This window comes from Perissodus microlepis, chromosome 14 (genome assembly GCF_051167445.1).
Source record: "Perissodus microlepis isolate ML-2025 ecotype Zambia chromosome 14, ASM5116744v1, whole genome shotgun sequence".
Taxonomy (NCBI): domain Eukaryota; kingdom Metazoa; phylum Chordata; class Actinopteri; order Cichliformes; family Cichlidae; genus Perissodus; species Perissodus microlepis.
Genome location: NC_140474.1, coordinates 34,638,287 through 34,655,968, shown reverse-complemented (window position 1 = coordinate 34,655,968; position 17,682 = coordinate 34,638,287). Strand labels below are relative to the sequence as shown.

The window sequence follows — 17,682 nt, the reverse complement described above, 5'->3', positions numbered from 1 at the left end:
AGATTATATTTATTCTTACATAAATTAACTCCAAAGCCCAAACTGTTGTGCTCATTGCAATCATTTATTTATTTTTATGCAGCACTTACATCACACATCAGCTTGTAATAAAAGAAATATTAAAGTTGAAAATATAAGTAAAAGCGATCTAATAACTGTCGGTGGAAACTCACATTATCAGACATGTGAAGGCTGTATTCAAATTCCCACCAAAAGTCTGCACTCCCAACAACATCAGAGTCTTAATGACGTGGCATCATGGGGATCAATACAATATCTAATGTTTTGACAGCCCTCAAAGCAGTGGGTTAGCCCACAAAGTGGCTTTAAAAAGCAGCCTGGTGGCTTGCATAAATGCCATGACCTGGTATATTGACAGATTTCTTTGTCCTTATTCATTAAAATATCAAGATGACAACAACAAAGCTTCATAATAAGACACCACCAACCTGTAGCTTACTGCGGTTATGTCGGTCTTATATGTACTCTATAGCTGGAATAAAGAAACTAACAGAGGCTCAGTATAGACCTTGCAGTGTTGGAAAAGTAACTGAAATAAGTTGGATATGGCTCAGGGAAACTGTCAAGCACAGTATTGAAAAATGGCAGCTTGCCAACAAACGTCATAGAGATAAACATTAACATATAAGCAGCAGTTCTTTTAGACAGAAAAGACCACCCTACATTTTCATGTGAAATGCAGTAAAGAATATTATAGAGATTGGCTAGTAATGATCTAAGTGCAGAATGATAAGAAATAAAATCTAAAAATTACAGTATGGGAATAAAATCAACTACTCAGGCACCACCTGAGTTTAGTGGTGCAGCGGTTATTCATCCATTGTGGGTTAATTTGTGATTCGAAATTACCTATGGATGTGTTTGGCTAGCTTTCTGTGTCACCTATTTGATGGACCAGACCAATGACTGTAAAAGCTTTTGAACTCAACTAAGAAAATGATTGAACATGGGTCAAGTTTACAATACTGGTGACAAATCCAACTTCCACCTAGACAGTGTTACATTTGCTTAAAATGTTTACTCTTTTTTGCCTTCATTGGACAGAATGTATGTGTGTAAATTAGGCGTCCCTGATAACCAATAATGGTTGTTTCTTTCAAGAGTGACCATGTTTCAGAAATATAGAGCATACAATATTATAGAATCAGGCGATTATAAAATGAATGCAGAGCTGTTGATTATACTTTGTACATTATATAATCAAATTAAGCAGTTAGCACAAATTTCCAATTAATGGCTAATTACTGTGGCTATAGTTAGGGAAATGTTGTAAAATGCTGCCAACAGCAACAGGGTCCTGCATCTCTACACAATCACAGAGGTCAGGCTGATGTCACCGTCAATCTCCAGGGAGGTAACGGCATGCAGGGGGTTGAAACGATACTTGTAAGTATGGGTCTGCATCCCATTGGCCACAATTCGGAAGGAGTGAGCTTCACAACTTATAGTCAACTAAAAAGAAATAAAAGATCATTTTGTTAGTGAAATCAGTTTGTTTACAGTGAAACGAACAGCTAAAGATAGCACACTTAACATGAGACACAATAGAAACATTATAAGTTATATGGTACTCCGAGGTCAGATCACCTATAATTCTCCTTTATTTTATGTGAAGTCATGACTGAAAAGCAGTGTACCACAAAGCGATGTGACTTCTACTGAAACTTGTACAGTGAGTATGTTCAGAGTCGTACCGTGAAAGGCTGACCCCGGTGGAAAGGCATGGCACCACCACGCTCCTCGGAGCCCCACTGATCCCACTGCTTGGTATTTTGAACCACAACATTCTCATTGAAACGTGGGTTGTAATGCAGAGCGATGCCAGACTGGTGGCTAAGATTCACAGTGAACCTGTGACGAAACACAAAATAACACAATACCAGTGACTAATTAATTAATCATTTCTTTTGTAATTTAAGTCTCTAATTATACAGACAGGACAGTTTGGTTACCAATTGGCTGGCGAAAAAAAAAATTTTCTTATGTTTTTTTAAGCTCGTTTTTTCCTGGTAACAAGATTCAATTCAAGAGCAATGTTATGTTACTGTAGCTTTGGCAGATAATTTACATTTCAAACTGGAATGTCTGTTTTAGATGAAACATTTGAATGTGTATTTGATCACCTACAACCACAATTCTGGCTTCTGTACATTGGCTGTGTCCCTGTGTGGCACACAGATTACAATCAATCAGTCTATTACAGATACTCCTGATGTCCACTCATTATGTGTATACACCTGTCCACAGAATCAATGTGTTCTATCCCAGGCTCTCTTCTACTGTGGGCAAGACCAAAGAGCTGTCAAAGGACATCAGGAACAAAACTGTAACATGCGCAAGGCTAGAATAGTCTACAAGACCATGAAGAATAAACTTGGTGAGAAGGTGACAACTGTTGGTGCACTTATTAAAAAATGGAAGAAATATAAAATGACCATCAATGCAAAATTTTGTCTCATTGAGTAGAGTGGTGGATCAGCCCATTGCTACGCAAGAGGACCTTGGTAATGATCTGAAGGTAGCTGGGAGCACAGTCACGAAATACACTTTTGGTAACACACTACACACTACTACTACATCAGAACAGGAGCACAGAGGATGCAGTCTCCATCGCACTGCACACTGTCCTCTCACACCTGGACAACAACAACACCTACGCCAGAATGCTGTTTATAGACTTCAGTTCAGCATTCAATACAATCCTCCCCTCACAACTCATCAGGAAACTGACAGACCTGGGCATCAGTTCCCTCATGTGCAAATGGTTACTGGACTTCCTGACCAACCGCCCCCAACATGTCCGGCTGGATAACCACTGCTCATCTACAATCACAAGGCTGTGTGATGAGCCCTTTCCTCTACTCCCTCTTCACCCACGACTGCAGACCTGCCGATGGTTCCAACACCATCATTAAGTTTGCAGATGACACCACGGTGATTGGCCTCATCAATGACAACGATGAGGCCGCCTATAGGGAGGAGGTGGATCGTCTGGCTGAGTGGTGCGACACAAACAACCTGCTGCTTAACACTAAGAAGACCAAGGAGCTCATCATGGACTACAGGAGGAATGCTGACCCACATCCACCCATCTACATTAAGGGGACGGCTGTGGAGCGTGTTCAAGCTTCAAGTTCCTGGGAGTCCACATCTCCGAGGATCTCATCTGGACGACCAACTGCTCCAAGCTGGTCAAGAAGGCTCACCAGCGCCTCTTCTTCTTGAGGACTCTGAGGAAGAACCACCTGTCCTCAGACATCCTGGTGAACTTCTATCGCTGCACCATCGAGAGCATCCTGACCAACTGTATAACAGTCTGGTACGGGAACTGCTCTGCCTCGGACCGGAAGGCGTTGCAGAGGGTTGTGAAAACTGCCCAGCACATCGCCGGAGCACCACTTCCTGCCATAAAGGACATCTACAGGAAGCGGTGTCTGAAAAGGGCTGGGAAAATCATCAAAGACACCAGTCACCCATCACATGGACTCTTCACCCTCCTGCCCTCTGGGAGGCGCTACAGGAGCCTCTGGACTAAAACCACCAGGTACCGGAACAGCTTCTTCCCCACAGCTGTCAGACTCCTGAACTCTGCCTCCTGACATCTGACCCACGTTAACACATGGACTGGACATACACACACCCACAACCACCTACACACACACACACACACACACACACACACACACACAATGGACAACTGTACCCTCAAACACACAATAATAACATGAACTGAACCACCACTCACAACCACCAGCACTTTATATAGCCTCTGTAGAAATTATCCACACATCTCACTTATCTTAACTGCACTACTGTATAGTTCTGTGTAAATAATCATTCTGTACATACGATAATTTTTAATTCTACAACTGTTTATAACTTGCACAGTTCACATTTCTGTATAGCTGTATATCTCATATTTCTGTATAGTTTTTTTTAAATTTATATCCTGTTCATAGCCTGTACATAGCTTGTACTCACTACAGCCTGTACATACTTATAGTTATAGCATATTCATAACATACCTTCATACCGTGTACATTATAACATACCATAATAGACCCATTTCTGTAATATACTTACATATCTATATTATTGCTAATATATATATATTTGTAATATATCTATATCATGGCTAACGCACTTCTGGATGGATGCAAACTGCATTTCGTTGCCTTGTTCCTGTGACATGTGCAATGACAATAAAGTTGAATTCTATTCTATTCTATTCTATTCTATTCTATTCAAATCTTGGAGCGCCCACAAGGTCACCCTGCTCAAGAAGGCATATGTATTGGACCGTCTTTAACTTGCCTGTGAACATTTTATTAATTCAAAGAAGGCTTGGAAGAAAGTGCTGTGGTCAGATGAAACCAAATTTGAGCTCTCTGGCATCAACTCAACCCACAATGCTTGGAGGAAGAGCAATGCTGACCCAAAGAACAGCATCCACACAGTCAAGCATCGAGCCAATGGACAGGCCACATACTGTAAAATCTTGAATGAGAACCTCCTTCCTTCAGCCAAATGGGTTGTGAATGGGTCTTCTGGTATGGCCAACACAATGACCAAAACATACACCAAGGCAACAAAGGCTGTTTCGTCGTGTTAGTGGTCTAGCCAGTCACCAGACCTCAATCCTATAGAAAATGGTAAATGGACTGATTCTTATATAGCGCTTTTCTACTCTCCCAGAGTACTCAAAGCACTCTATACAACATGTCTCATTCATCCAATCACACCCACTCATACAAGCACCTCTAAACTCAAGTGCAACTAATAAGCATTCACACACAGATGAACACATCGGAGGGCAATTTGGGGTTAGTATCTTGCCCAGGGATATTTGGCATACAGACTGGAGGAGCCAAGAATCAAACCACCAACCTTCCAATCAGTAGCTGATCTGCTCGACCACCTGAGCCACAGCCACCCCTATAAAATCTGTGCACAATAATGAAGGCAAGTGGCACCCAAAAACCTAAAGGATATTTAAAGGTTTTGTACATAGGAGTGGGTCAAAATCTGTGCTTTGTGTGTGCGCAAACCTGGTAACCAACTATGAGAAATATCTTACCACTATGCCTGCCAACAAGGGTTTCTCGACCAAGTACTAAGTTATGTCTTGCCTGGGGATAAAACTGATTTACTCAATGACATGCAAATGAACTTCTAACATTTATGTAATATGTTTTTTTCCCATATTTTTTGTTGATATTGTGCTCTTCTCCATTAAAATTAAGCCACCATAATTCATTTCTTTGGAAGGGATCTCCCTCATTGTATAGTTTAATTCTTAATTTTTTCACTTCACATACATAGTTATGATGTTCGCTGTTAAATTGATATATGCTAGTTTCAAAGTAAATAAAGCAACATCTGATCATGAAGTCTGACCTTGTGGCACTTGGGTATACAGTTCCCTGGATGGTGATGGTCCTGCCAGGTCTTAGTCCACCACTGATGGCAGACCTGTATGGAACCACCTGCACACAAGAAATATATATTATTTCAACAGCAAAACTGCAACTCTGACTAAAGTTAGGTAAGATTTACCTTCTTAACATCCATCAGTTCACTAGGGACATCTTTAGGGTTAAAGGTAGGGTTAGGGACAATGTTTTAGCCACAAATAAATGAGCACATTTTTAGAAGCTAGAACGTTACCTTTCACAAAAGTCTCATGCATCCATTTTAATACTACTACAAAGAAAATTCACAAAGAAAGAACAATATAGCATCTTTAGCTACACTAAAGAGTAAAACAGTTAAATGTGGGTGATTAAGCATTAGGTCTCTCTCTTGTAAGTCCCTGTCATTTAATTAATGATTTTTTTATTAAATGATTTAATAATTGATCAACATATTTATTTATTTTGCCTTTCAGAAACCAGGTTGCAGCAGTTTGAATATGTTAAATTGAATAAATCAACACAGAGTCATACTAATTGTCAGCACATTTGAAGCACCCACCAGACGGGGTGGCTGTAGCTCAGGTGGTAGAGCAGTTCATCTACTAATTGGAAGGTTGGTTTTCCCAATATCCTTGGGCAAGATACTAACCCCAAATTGCTCCCAAATTGCATACTCCATCGGAGTATGAATGTGTGCGAATGTTAGCTATAAAGCACTAACGAAAGATGTGAATGCACAAGTTGTGTGAAGCGCTTTGAGTGCTCAGATGTCCATTTACCATCTCATGATGATGAGGTGCAGGTATGTTATTCGACAAGTATATTTGTGCTTGCCTCACCATGAAGGCCTGGTACAACATTCACATCTGTATAGGAATTTCTTTTACTTATGTATTAATCACATTATTTTATTGTATAATGCCTTGGTGCCACTGGATTTTAACATGTCTGACACCCATACAGTAAGACAAATGGTGGGGGTGTAGTAAGGAAGTTGGGGGAAGCAGACCACAGGAATAGTCTTTTGTCTCTTCAAGGACTCTGGGAGGTAGCAAGGGAGTGTGAACCTTAAGGTGTGAAACAGCTGTGTACTGCCTTTTGTTCCTGAAGAAGGTATTTAACTGAGAGCCATGCTAGGCTCAGGGAGACTCTGCTGACCCTGCCCCGCGGTCATGTAGGCTCTTCACAAGCTTGGTTTTCTGTTCTTTGTGTGTTTGGATTAAAGAACGTTAGCTACCGCTCACCGCTCGTCTGCAGGCTTTATTTAAATGGAAAACTTCCACAACACATCACTGCAGACACCACCCCAATCTGTATGTCAGTCTTTTGCTCCTCTCTTCCCTCACTCGTAAGTAAGACGCTAATATGCTTAAACTCCTCCAATTGGGGCAGAAACTTGTCCCTGGCTCTGAGTGAGTGTTCCACCCTTTTCCATGGCCTCAGATTTGGAGATGCTAATTCTAACTTCTGCTGCTTCACATTCTGCTGAGAACCACTCCAGTGCGACCTGGAGGGCACCACCTTTGAAGCCAACAGAACCACATCATCTGCAAAAAGCAGAGATGAGATTCTGAGGATTAAGCTCCTCAAAGTATTACTTACACCGCCCAACACCGCACAACTATATCCTTAGCTAAAGTCAGCATGCAGCACCCCCACCTCTAATGTACACTATGTAAGTAAAATACTGCCCCCCTGAATCACCTAACAGTTTTCCAGAAGAAAGAACACATACCAAAAGTTTTGTTTCCATGGCCTCACCAAACTCCAGAGACTGTCCTAGGCACTAAAGAAACTGCACTACAGTGGTTTGAATGCTATTTAGGTAATATAATCCAATTTGAATCCAATTTATAGAGTTCCACAGGGTTCTGTGATGGTCCTAGTTCTATTTGCATTTCATGCTTTCATTAGGTAGTATCATTGTGTGCGTGTGTGTGTGTGTGTGTGTGTGTGTGTGTGTGTGTGTGTGTGTGTGTGTGTGTCTGTGTGTGTGTGTGTGTACGCGTGTGTTTCAAATGACTCTCCAACTCAACTAAGAAGGTTTTTGTTGCTGTCACCACAGCAGATGTTACAAACTAGAACCTGACCACGATACTCACAGGTGTTACAGGAGGAAATCCAGGCTGTGCTGGGAATCCGGGCTGTGCTGGGAATCCGGGCTGGGGTTGAAAGCCTACTTGTGGAGCAAACGCAGGCTGAGCAGGAAAAGCTGACTGTGCAGGAAATAAAATACAAAAAGAAACCACTTTGTTATCACTGTTCTATCATATTCTTGATTATTTATCAGGTTTAAGATTATTCAAAAATGAGCACAAATACACAACCAACTATGCTGCTATATTACTTATGCATTTCAAATAAACAGCCAATAAATTGTGTAAACTTCCTCACCACAGGGCTCTGAAAAGCAATGGAAGAAATTTCCACTTTTCCACCCACTGAGATGGTGTCAACCTGGTGAAATGGCAGGCGATGTCTGTACTCCATAAAGTGGCAGCCATTGTTGCTGAGCTGGTAATAGTACATATGGAATTAAATTTGTGTCTTATTGTCCGAACAGTAAAAACTATTTTTGCACAACAATAGATTTTAGAGAAAGAATCACAAAGAAGAGTATTTTAAGAAATTCTAGTTTTTTAAATAAAACTTTCAATACAATAAATAGATTTTTATGATATGAATGATCTGCTCTACACTTAAATAAACACACAAATACAGTAAAATGAAATGTCTTATCTATTTATTTATTTATTTACATAACTGAGTAGATCATATTAAAATGTTTAGGACCTGACCTGGTAGAAGTCCCGGGTGACAGCAATGACAAGAGTGAAAGAGGACCCAGCAGGAAATGGGGAATTGTACTTCCTCTCTTCAGTGCCCCAGCTCCCATTCTGGAAAGTGTTGGTCACCACATAATGCTGACTTTCATAGCGTGGGTTAATGTGGATAGCAATGTTCGCACCAGCCATGGAACCACACTGTAGATTCACATGGAACCTGTGAGTAAGAAAGTGAATAAGAAGGAACATATGGGTGTATTATGTGATTATATTCACAGACAACTAATGAGTATAACTTGTAATTTTTAAGTTTTAGGAGTTTTTAAATGACTGTGCTGAGTAAAGAACTACAAATTAACAAAAATATTCCTTACAGTGGGGCAATGATCTACAGACATTCATTTCTTTGAAAGTTACAAAGAAATGAACAGTCTGTACTTTTTATTTTACTGGAGAGAAAGAGAATAAGATCTTAAGATGCAGAAAAAAACATAATACATTAATATGACCTAGTAAACCTTTTCTGCTTTTCTGTTCATCCAAACATGGCAGGTTAAGATTAGAGATGGACCGATCCGATATTACGTATCGGTATCGGTCCGATACTGACCTAAATTACTGGATCGGATATCGGAGAAAAATAAAAAATGTAATCCGATCCATTCAATATCACGAAAGCACCTCACAAAACTTGCAACACACCGTAACTCGCCTCAGAACGTTAGCACGTTGGAGCAGTATGCATCACGTGATAGAGCGGCTGTGGTTGAGCATTTGGAGCCTCGCTAGCAACCCGGCATTTCATCTCCGACAAAGTTATCCCCGAGAGAAGTAAAGCAAGTGTGTAAGTCCTTCTCTGAATGTTTGTAAAGCATTCCTGCGTTAAGCTTAACAAACGATATATGGAGCGACTGCCTCTTCTTGCTGCTACTTCAATCATGAAACTGCTTAATGATCAGCTGATCGGCTTTTCTGTCGCGAGTCCGTCTCTCTTGTTTGTTTTTGGCCCACTTTGCACCAGAAAGAGGAAACCAGTGGATAAACAACAGCAGCACGTTTAAGCTTGATAAGCTGTTGTTAGAATTTATTTAAGATTACTTTCTATACCAGGATCCTTTTCTACGTAGCTGACGCTGGTAACTGTGCAGGGGCGGATCTAGCAAAGTTTAGCCAGGGGGGCCGATAGGGCATTAACAGGGAAAAGGGGAGCACAAAGACATACTTTTCTTTCTTATTCTCATTTAAAATAATAAATAAAAATATAAATAATAATAAAAATGGACCCCTGCATATCAGATCCATGCCTTATTTTTTTAAAAACAACAACAACAAAAAAACACCTTGGCTCATGTGATGAGACACATGATTAATAGTGACCTCTTAAGTGGCTGTCCCTTAACACAGATGTGCAACGGTCTGTATGGGCTATCAACTTTCAATGAAACAAACATATCTTTTCTCACACAGTAACTTCTTACTGTATTTACTTTTGTTGCTCCTGCCCCAGACACATCTGCCCATTGAGTGGACTGAACACTCTCACGTGGTTTTGGTGACTTAATTACTTCTGATTGGATCTTGTCGGTCCAGAACATTTTCATCTCATTTTTATTTATAGATGAAAGTGTTAATGTCCCCCTGCATTCGTTTCTATTTAGTTTCGTCTTGTTTTGTGCAAAAAACAAATAGTTGTTGACGAAAGCTTTGAAGAAAATTATTGGTTAACAAATAAAACACTTCTGCTGATAAATAAAGGAACAAGAAGACAGACCTGTCAGCCCCAGGTAGGACACGTCCACTGACAGTGATAGACTTCCCCTCCTGCAGACCACCTTGGATTGACCCAGTGAATGGGATTATCTAGAAAGAAGATGGATAAACATCAAATTACTGGCTTTATATTTTGACTGCAAAATCTAATATGCTACAAAAATTAAATAAATGAAGTTAGAATACCACATAAACCAAAGAAACAGTGTCATTTTGTTACTGATCATTCTTTCTTTTCTTTCTGATGGATATATAGCTACATATTTTGTAGCTACTTTGTTTCCTGAAGGTGCTCTTTGTATCACTTTCTTAACTTTTTAATATGTGTGTCTATTCCTTCATGAATGTCTGTTTTTATGTTGGCAGCAGTTTAATAGAAGAAGAAAAGGCTGGCAAAATTGACATGAAAACTCACATCTAAGTTGGAAAAACACGTATTTGTGAACTTTAATTTGTTCAGTTTTGAGAATATTTTGGTACACAAAGTTGCACAGTTGTTGATATCATACAAAGAAGAACACAAATTATTTGCTTCATTCTAAGGTTTTTTTTTTTTTATGGTGCAGATATATTTATTTCACAAATTCCAACTGGGCGATGGCTGTTTCTCGACTGGCGCTAGACTTCAGTGTACCATCAGAAGAGCTGGAGATTGCGGGTTCCAATATACTCTGCATTGACTGATGCCCCCAGAACTCCAAACCAATGGAAAGGGATATATGACTAAGTAACTTGTAAATGGTGAAAACATAATACCAACAACAAGTTGCTAAATGGTCGGACTATAGGCTTTATAAATATATATACATATCAGCATATACACACAGGAGGAAGTGATTGAAAAACATGAATTAGGCTAAACTCATTGGGGTGGGGAAAAGCAATAACACTCTATTTGAGCACTCAGTTATTCCTTATTACAAACTTCATTCACACACACACGCCAACAGGAAGCCTCCTCAACCTAAACATGGCCGACTTTAACCTAAAAATGCAGCCTGGTCCCAGTGTAAGGCCCTCCAGGACCTCCACAGCAGCTAGCAGTTGGCACTCACATTAAAATAAATAAATAATACATTAAAAAAATGTAGAGTCTAGAAAAGAAAGTGTTTTATCGTCTCTCCCTGGAAAAAAGATTTTCACCCCAATGACACCTTTACATAGATATACAAAGGACAACAATAATAAATGTTATCATCAGAAGCAGCATAATTATTATTATTAATGTTATTATTATATATCTGGTCCCAATAAAAGTCCTGCTACTGATGATGTACTTAGAACCAAAGAAGGGGGAAAGGCCTCAAAAATGCAAAAGGATGTTACTGCTGTAAACCACTTCCTGCTAAACTGTCATGCATGAATTGCAACTTCACTATTATAATCTGATCTTATAGGAAGTGGAATATAGAAATAATGAATACCATTTAACACAAGAACATCAGAGAATAGCTGTGACTTTAATTATTGATGTTCTATTATTGATAGAATTTTACACGCTATATGTTTAGTTTAAGTTGTGTGTCGTGTGTGACACCAGTTTTAAAGCCTGCGGTTAGTCTTAACCGCACTGTGTATTGCACTTGGTTTGTTTGTGCGTCGCAGATGTTTAAGCAAATGTATTTACTTCTGGGCCAGTAAACATGTCCAAATATGAATTCTGTTTTGGCTCGATATTTTACACGCTATATCCGTATCGGAATAACGCAAGTCGGGTTGTTTTCGAACTTTTGTTTTATCCATATTCTGCGCATCTGTTTCCCACCTAACCGCTGCACTGGAGCCAAAACTCAAGACGCCTCACGGACTCAAGCATCTGCATGTGTCTTTTCTTCCCTGAAAACCTCGAGGCCAAAGTTCACTTCAGCGTTTAGATGCAGGAAGCAACAGTGTACACTTCCTCAGTTACACTGCTCGCAAGTGAACATTTTGGAAAGATCGGAAAGTTTTACAAAACAAAACTTTTATTATGCGCAAAAAACCCAAAACGTTTTACTCTCATGCGTATAACCAAGCCGACCAGCGAGGTCTAAAACTCGCACTGCCTGTTTGTGTTTGCTGCGTTCATCTGGCCTTGTGTAACGGACTAACGGAACAGCCGTGAGAGCGCAGAGGAGTATTCTTGCCGTCCGTAAAAGAGCGAAAAGTCTTAAGATGAACATATTTTATTCTCTTACCGGGTTGTAAAAAGGTGACTGCTGATAAAAAGCCATATCCCTGAACGGACACAGATTGTTGCGCTGTAGAGTGCTCTGAATTTTGCGAGTTAGCCCACCTTTAGGTTTCGTTTTTCTACAATAGGCGGTATTTAAAGTTTTTTTGCAAGCTGCTTATTTGCTTATCCTGCCAGAGTCCCCCACCACCCCGCCCGTCTTCTTCCTGGTGGCATTTAAATATGATGAGTCGTATCCGTTTCCCTCAGCATTAACATCCGATTTAACTGTAGACTATCAAACCTCAAACAAGACTCTACAACACACACATTCATACACACAGACAAATTTTCAATAAAAAAATAATTTCACTACACTGTAACTCCAGCAGCAACTTAAAGTTAAGTTTAATGGCAGGCCATCTCCAAAGCTTTAACTTAATATGGAAAGAAAATAATGGCTGTGTATTATCACTGTGGGAAAAATGATTTGGACTAGCACACACTTTTGTGCAATGCTTTCTTTACCACCACAGGGTTTAAGGACTTTTACAAAAAACAAACAAACACTTGCTAAGGAACACATGACAGGTGTTCAAAGTTAGTGTGGAATTCTACAACATACTAATTAGAGATTTGAAACTTACCAGTTTGTGATATCATCATCATGCTATAATAATCCTTTATATATGTCTGTATGTTTGTTCCAGATGACGCGTCAATCTTTCACCTTTTATTGTTTATTTTATTTTATTTTATTTTCACTTGCTAAATACGGGACAGACTTGACTGGGGAAAAGAAAGGGGAGAAAGAAAGAGGGAAAGAAAAACAGCAGGGAAGAGGGACGGGGCAAAAAACAAAAACCAACAAAATAAGCAGACAAAAAATACACATATCAATCACCTGGATCACCTGTTGAGAAAGAAAAAAGAGAAAACAAGCAGAAGAAAAAAAAGAGCAATATAATAAACAACATCACGATGATCTATGGGAATATAACAGCAAATACTAAATATTAAACATTATTGTGCAGCACATAAGATCGACAGCGCACAGTGTGCTTTGAGGTAGGAGCCAAAAAGGGTGTAGTTTGTGTGTGTGAGCACCCGTGTGTACACCTGTGAGTATGAGCGCGCTTGTATTTAAAAGGTTCCTTCATGTAATGATCTGCTAGAGGGTGTGGGGGGCCACAGCCCCGTCCTCCAGGGCATGAAGCAGGTATGGAGGAGATCAAAACTCTATCCCAGAAAGAGCTGAGGAGAGCCCCAGATGAGGGGTCACTCAGCAGCCGCGGAGCAGAAGCCAGGGGGGGTTGCAATGACGTGCCCGTGAGCTCCGCCGGCAGCCAGCTGTGCCAGAGTGACCGAGCCCCAGGCCGAGAGGCTGAGGGCACCCCACCCCCAAAGTGGCCCGAGCGAGCCCCAGGCCCCAACAAGCAGCCACCAGGAGTGAGCCGGTGCGTACCTGGACGTCCATCCCCGGACTGAGAATGAGCTACCAAAGCTTTTTCTGAATAAATGAATAAAGATCCATTTATGGAAAGCTGTGATGAAGGCAGTTTTGTCTTTAATTATATTCAACAATATAACATATTTGACCACTGTTAAGTGATTTTTCTAACTTTAATACACTAAAGTTAAGGTTATATACCTAATTTCTAGTAAGTGGCCGAGCCCCTCCTATATTTTTATGTATGTGGCCCTCAGTGAAAAAAGTTTGGACACCCCTGTCTTACTGTATTTACTTTTGTTGCTCCTGCCCCAGACACATCTGCCCATTGAGTGGACTGAACACTCTCACGTGGTTTTGGTGACTTAATTACTTCTGATTGGATCTTGTCGGTCCAGAACATTTTCATCTCATTTTTATTTATAGATGAAAGTGTTAATGTCCCCCTGCATTCGTTTTTATTTAGTTTCGTCTTGTTTTGTGCAAAAAAATAGTTGTTGACGAAAGCTTTGAAGAAAATCATTGGTTAACAAATAAAACACTTCTGCTGATAAATAAAGGAACAAGAAGACAGACCTGTCAGCCCCAGGTAGGACACGTCCACTGACAGTGATAGACTTCCCCTCCTGCAGACCACCTTGGATTGACCCAGTGAATGGGATTATCTAGAAAGAAGATGGATAAACATCAAATTACTGGCTTTATATTTTGACTGCAAAATCTAATATGCTACAAAAATTAAATAAATGAAGTTAGAATGCCACATAAACCAAAGAAACAGTGTCATTTTGTTACTGATCATTCTTTCTTTTCTTTCTGATGGATATATAGCTACATATTTTGTAGCTACTTTGTTTCCTGAAGGTGCTCTTTGTATCACTTTCTTAACTTTTTAATATGTGTGTCTCTTCCTTCATGAATGTCTGTTTTTATGTTGGCAGCAGTTTAATAGAAGAAGAAAAGGCTGGCAAAATTGACATGAAAACTCACATCTAAGTTGGAAAAACACGTATTTGTGAACTTTAATTTGTTCAGTTTTGAGAATATTTTGGTACACAAAGTTGCACAGTTGTTGATATCATACAAAGAAGAACACAAATTATTTGCTTCATTCTAAGGTTTTTTTTTTTTTATGGTGCAGATATATTTATTTCACAAATTCCAACTGGGCGATGGCTGTTTCTCGACTGGCTCTAGACTTCAGTGTACCATCAGAAGAGCTGGAGATTGCGGGTTCCAATATACTCTGCATTGACTGATGCCCCCAGAACTCCAAACCAATGGAAAGGGATATATGACTAAGTAACTTGTAAATGGTGAAAACATAATACCAACAACAAGTTGCTAAATGGTCGGACTATAGGCTTTATAAATATATATACATATCAGCATATACACACAGGAGGAAGTGATTGAAAAACATGAATTAGGCTAAACTCATTGGGGTTGGGAAAAGCAATAACACTCTATTTGAGCACTCAGTTATTCCTTATTACAAACTTCATTCACACACACACACACGTCAACAGGAAGCCTCCTCAACCTAAACATGGCCGACTTTAACCTAAAAATGCAGCCTGGTCCCAGTGTAAGGCCCTCCAGGACCTCCACAGCAGCCAGCAGTTGGCACTCACATTAAAATAAATAAATAATACATTTAAAAAATGTAGAGTCTAGAAAAGAAAGTGTTTTATCGTCTCTCCCTGGAAAAAAGATTTTCACCCCAATGACACCTTTACATAGATATACAAAGGACAACAATAATAAATGTTATCATCAGAAGCAGCATAATTATTATTATTAGTGTTATTATTATATATCTGGTCCCAATAAAAGTCCTGCTACTGATGATGTACTTAGAACCAAAGAAGGGGGAAAGGCCTCAAAAATGCAAAAGGATGTTACTGCTGTAAACCACTTCCTGCTAAACTGTCATGCATGAATTGCAACTTCACTATTATAATCTGATCTTATAGGAAGTGGAATATAGAAATAATGAATACCATTTAACACAGGAACATCAGAGAATAGCTGTGACTTTAATTATTGATCTTCTATTATTGATAGAATTTTACACGCTATATGTTTAGTTTAAGTTGTGTGTCGTGTGTGACACCAGTTTTAAAGCCTGCGGTTAGTCTTAACCGCACTGTGTATTGCACTTGGTTTGTTTGTGCGTCGCAGATGTTTAAGCAAATGTATTTACTTCTGGGCCAGTAAACATGTCCAAATATGAATTCTGTTTTGGCTCGATATTTTACACACTATATCCGTATCGGAATAACGCAAGTCGGGTTGTTTTCGAACTTTTGTTTTATCCATATTCTGCGCATCTGTTTCCCACCTAACCGCTGCACTGGAGCCAAAACTCAAGACGCCTCATGGACTCAAGCATCTGCATGTGTCTTTTCTTCCCTGAAAACCTCGAGGCCAAAGTTCACTTCAGCGTTTAGATGCAGGAAGCAACAGTGTACACTTCCTCATTTACACTGCTCGCAAGTGAACATTTTGGAAAGATCGGAAAGTTTTACAAAACAAAACTTTTATGATGCGCAAAAAACCCAAAACGTTTTACTCTCATGCGTATAACCAAGCCGACCAGCGAGGTCTAAAACTCGCACTGCCTGTTTGTGTTTGCTGCGTTCACCTGGCCTTGCGTAACGGACTAACGGAACAGCCGTGAGAGCGCAGAGAAGTATTCTTGAGTCATGAGTAAATGAGTCGTATCCGTTTCCCTCAGCATTAACATCCGATTTAACTAGTGGTGTGCGATACTGCATATTTTGGTATAGATCCGATACCAAGTAAATTTGGGCCAGTATCGCCGATACCAATACCGATACGATACTTTTCAATAAATAAGGTGGATGCCTCATTGAATTGCTAAATCGCAATTAATTTTCATGGCCTTAAGTGTTTTTTGTGATGTTTCCTTTGGTATTATTAATTAGTTAAAACCCAGGACATAATTAGGAGAAATAATTTATTTATAATTAAATAAAAAATGTTTTATTATTGTGGTGGTTCGTGTTCTGCGATGCTGCTGCAGGTGAGATGGACTCACCTTCACTGCATCTACAATCATGCCTCACCGGCTTAAAACCTGTGCGCTGCTTGTACTGTTGTTGTTTTTGGTGTTGATGTGTACAGCTGGCAGCAGGAGGGCTGCAGCCGTTGAATGTAGGCTACTGTTACAGCAACCGGGTGATCACTGTAAGCCGGTGATCACCGGCTCGGGGTGAGCCGGAGGCTGGCGCACCAGCGGGACCTGCCAAGCTGGAGATGGAGGTCGAGGTGCGCGAGGTGCGCTGGGGTTCTGCCTGAGGGCGGCATGCTGTCCGCTTCGGCACGCAGGCTGCATGGTCCTGCGTGCTGGCCGTCTGCCCAGCTGCCTCTGAGCCCTGGCTCACTTCCACTCCTGCTGCGCCGCCGCTGCTTGCCATATGGGTGGCCATCAGGCCACCTTCCGGGCTTCCGCTGGAGGCACGGGCGACCGCCAGAGTGGACACTTCCCCGTTGCTGGGGCGCCAATGGTCTAGGCCGATTCCTTCGCCTGCTCGCGGGGTGGGGTGAAGCGGGCGATGGGGGCATGTGGCAGGGCGTGTTCTGCGATGCCGCAGCAGGTTTGGTGGTGGTGATGTGTACGGCTGCCAGCGGGAGAGCTGCAGCCGTTGAATGTACTGTTACAGCAACCGTGTGATTATTGTAAGAATAAATGATGCGGCGAAGCATGAAAATGCCATTGGGTCTGCCGTGGTGGCGATCTTTTTTTTTTTTGTTAATATTAAGTGCACGAAAACCAGTAAACAAATTAAAACAAATACTGTTGATAAACTGTAATACAAAAATTACAATTAAAATTCTCAACAACAAAAACAATTGGTAAAAATATAATTAATATGTAAACAACTTAATAACCCCCCAAAGTGTCTAAGTCACGTGACGTGTCAGCGCAACACCGAAACATAAGGGGGGGGGAGCAAAGTGTGCCTGCTCTCTGCTGACACAGGAGCGGCGAGTCCAGCAACCTGGCTGTTTCGTTTTTGCCAAAAGCACAGCATAGCAAACAAGCAGAACTCAAAGTAAAGA

At 40.5% G+C, this 17,682-nt stretch overlaps 1 protein-coding gene across 1 annotated transcript; it reads right to left on the bottom strand.

The window, feature by feature from the left end:
• Positions 1–45: 45 nt before the first annotated feature.
• lgals9l3 (lectin, galactoside-binding, soluble, 9 (galectin 9)-like 3) lies at positions 46–12,349 on the bottom strand. The gene is made up of 8 exons (XM_084951092.1): positions 12,169–12,349; positions 9,993–10,081; positions 8,234–8,438; positions 7,830–7,949; positions 7,538–7,651; positions 5,419–5,507; positions 1,716–1,872; positions 46–1,473 (listed from the first exon to the last, which is right to left on the bottom strand). Exons 1-8 carry the CDS (start codon positions 12,202–12,204, stop codon positions 1,327–1,329), a joined length of 957 nt encoding a protein of 318 aa, XP_084807218.1. The 5' UTR covers positions 12,205–12,349; the 3' UTR covers positions 46–1,326.
• Positions 12,350–17,682: the final 5,333 nt, after the last annotated feature.

Bases quoted from the DNA above. Each gene is read 5' to 3' on its own strand.
- lgals9l3 (XM_084951092.1), bottom strand. From the start codon at position 12,204: ATGGCTTTTTATCAGCAGTCACCTTTTTACAACCCG. The intron at 7,652-7,829 runs GTGAGGAAGTTT...TTTCCTGCACAG, and splicing joins TTGCTTTTCAGAGCCCTGTG to TCAGCTTTTCCTGCTCAGCC. The intron at 1,474-1,715 runs GTACGACTCTGA...ATTTCTTTTTAG, and splicing joins ACCGGGGTCAGCCTTTCACG to TTGACTATAAGTTGTGAAGC.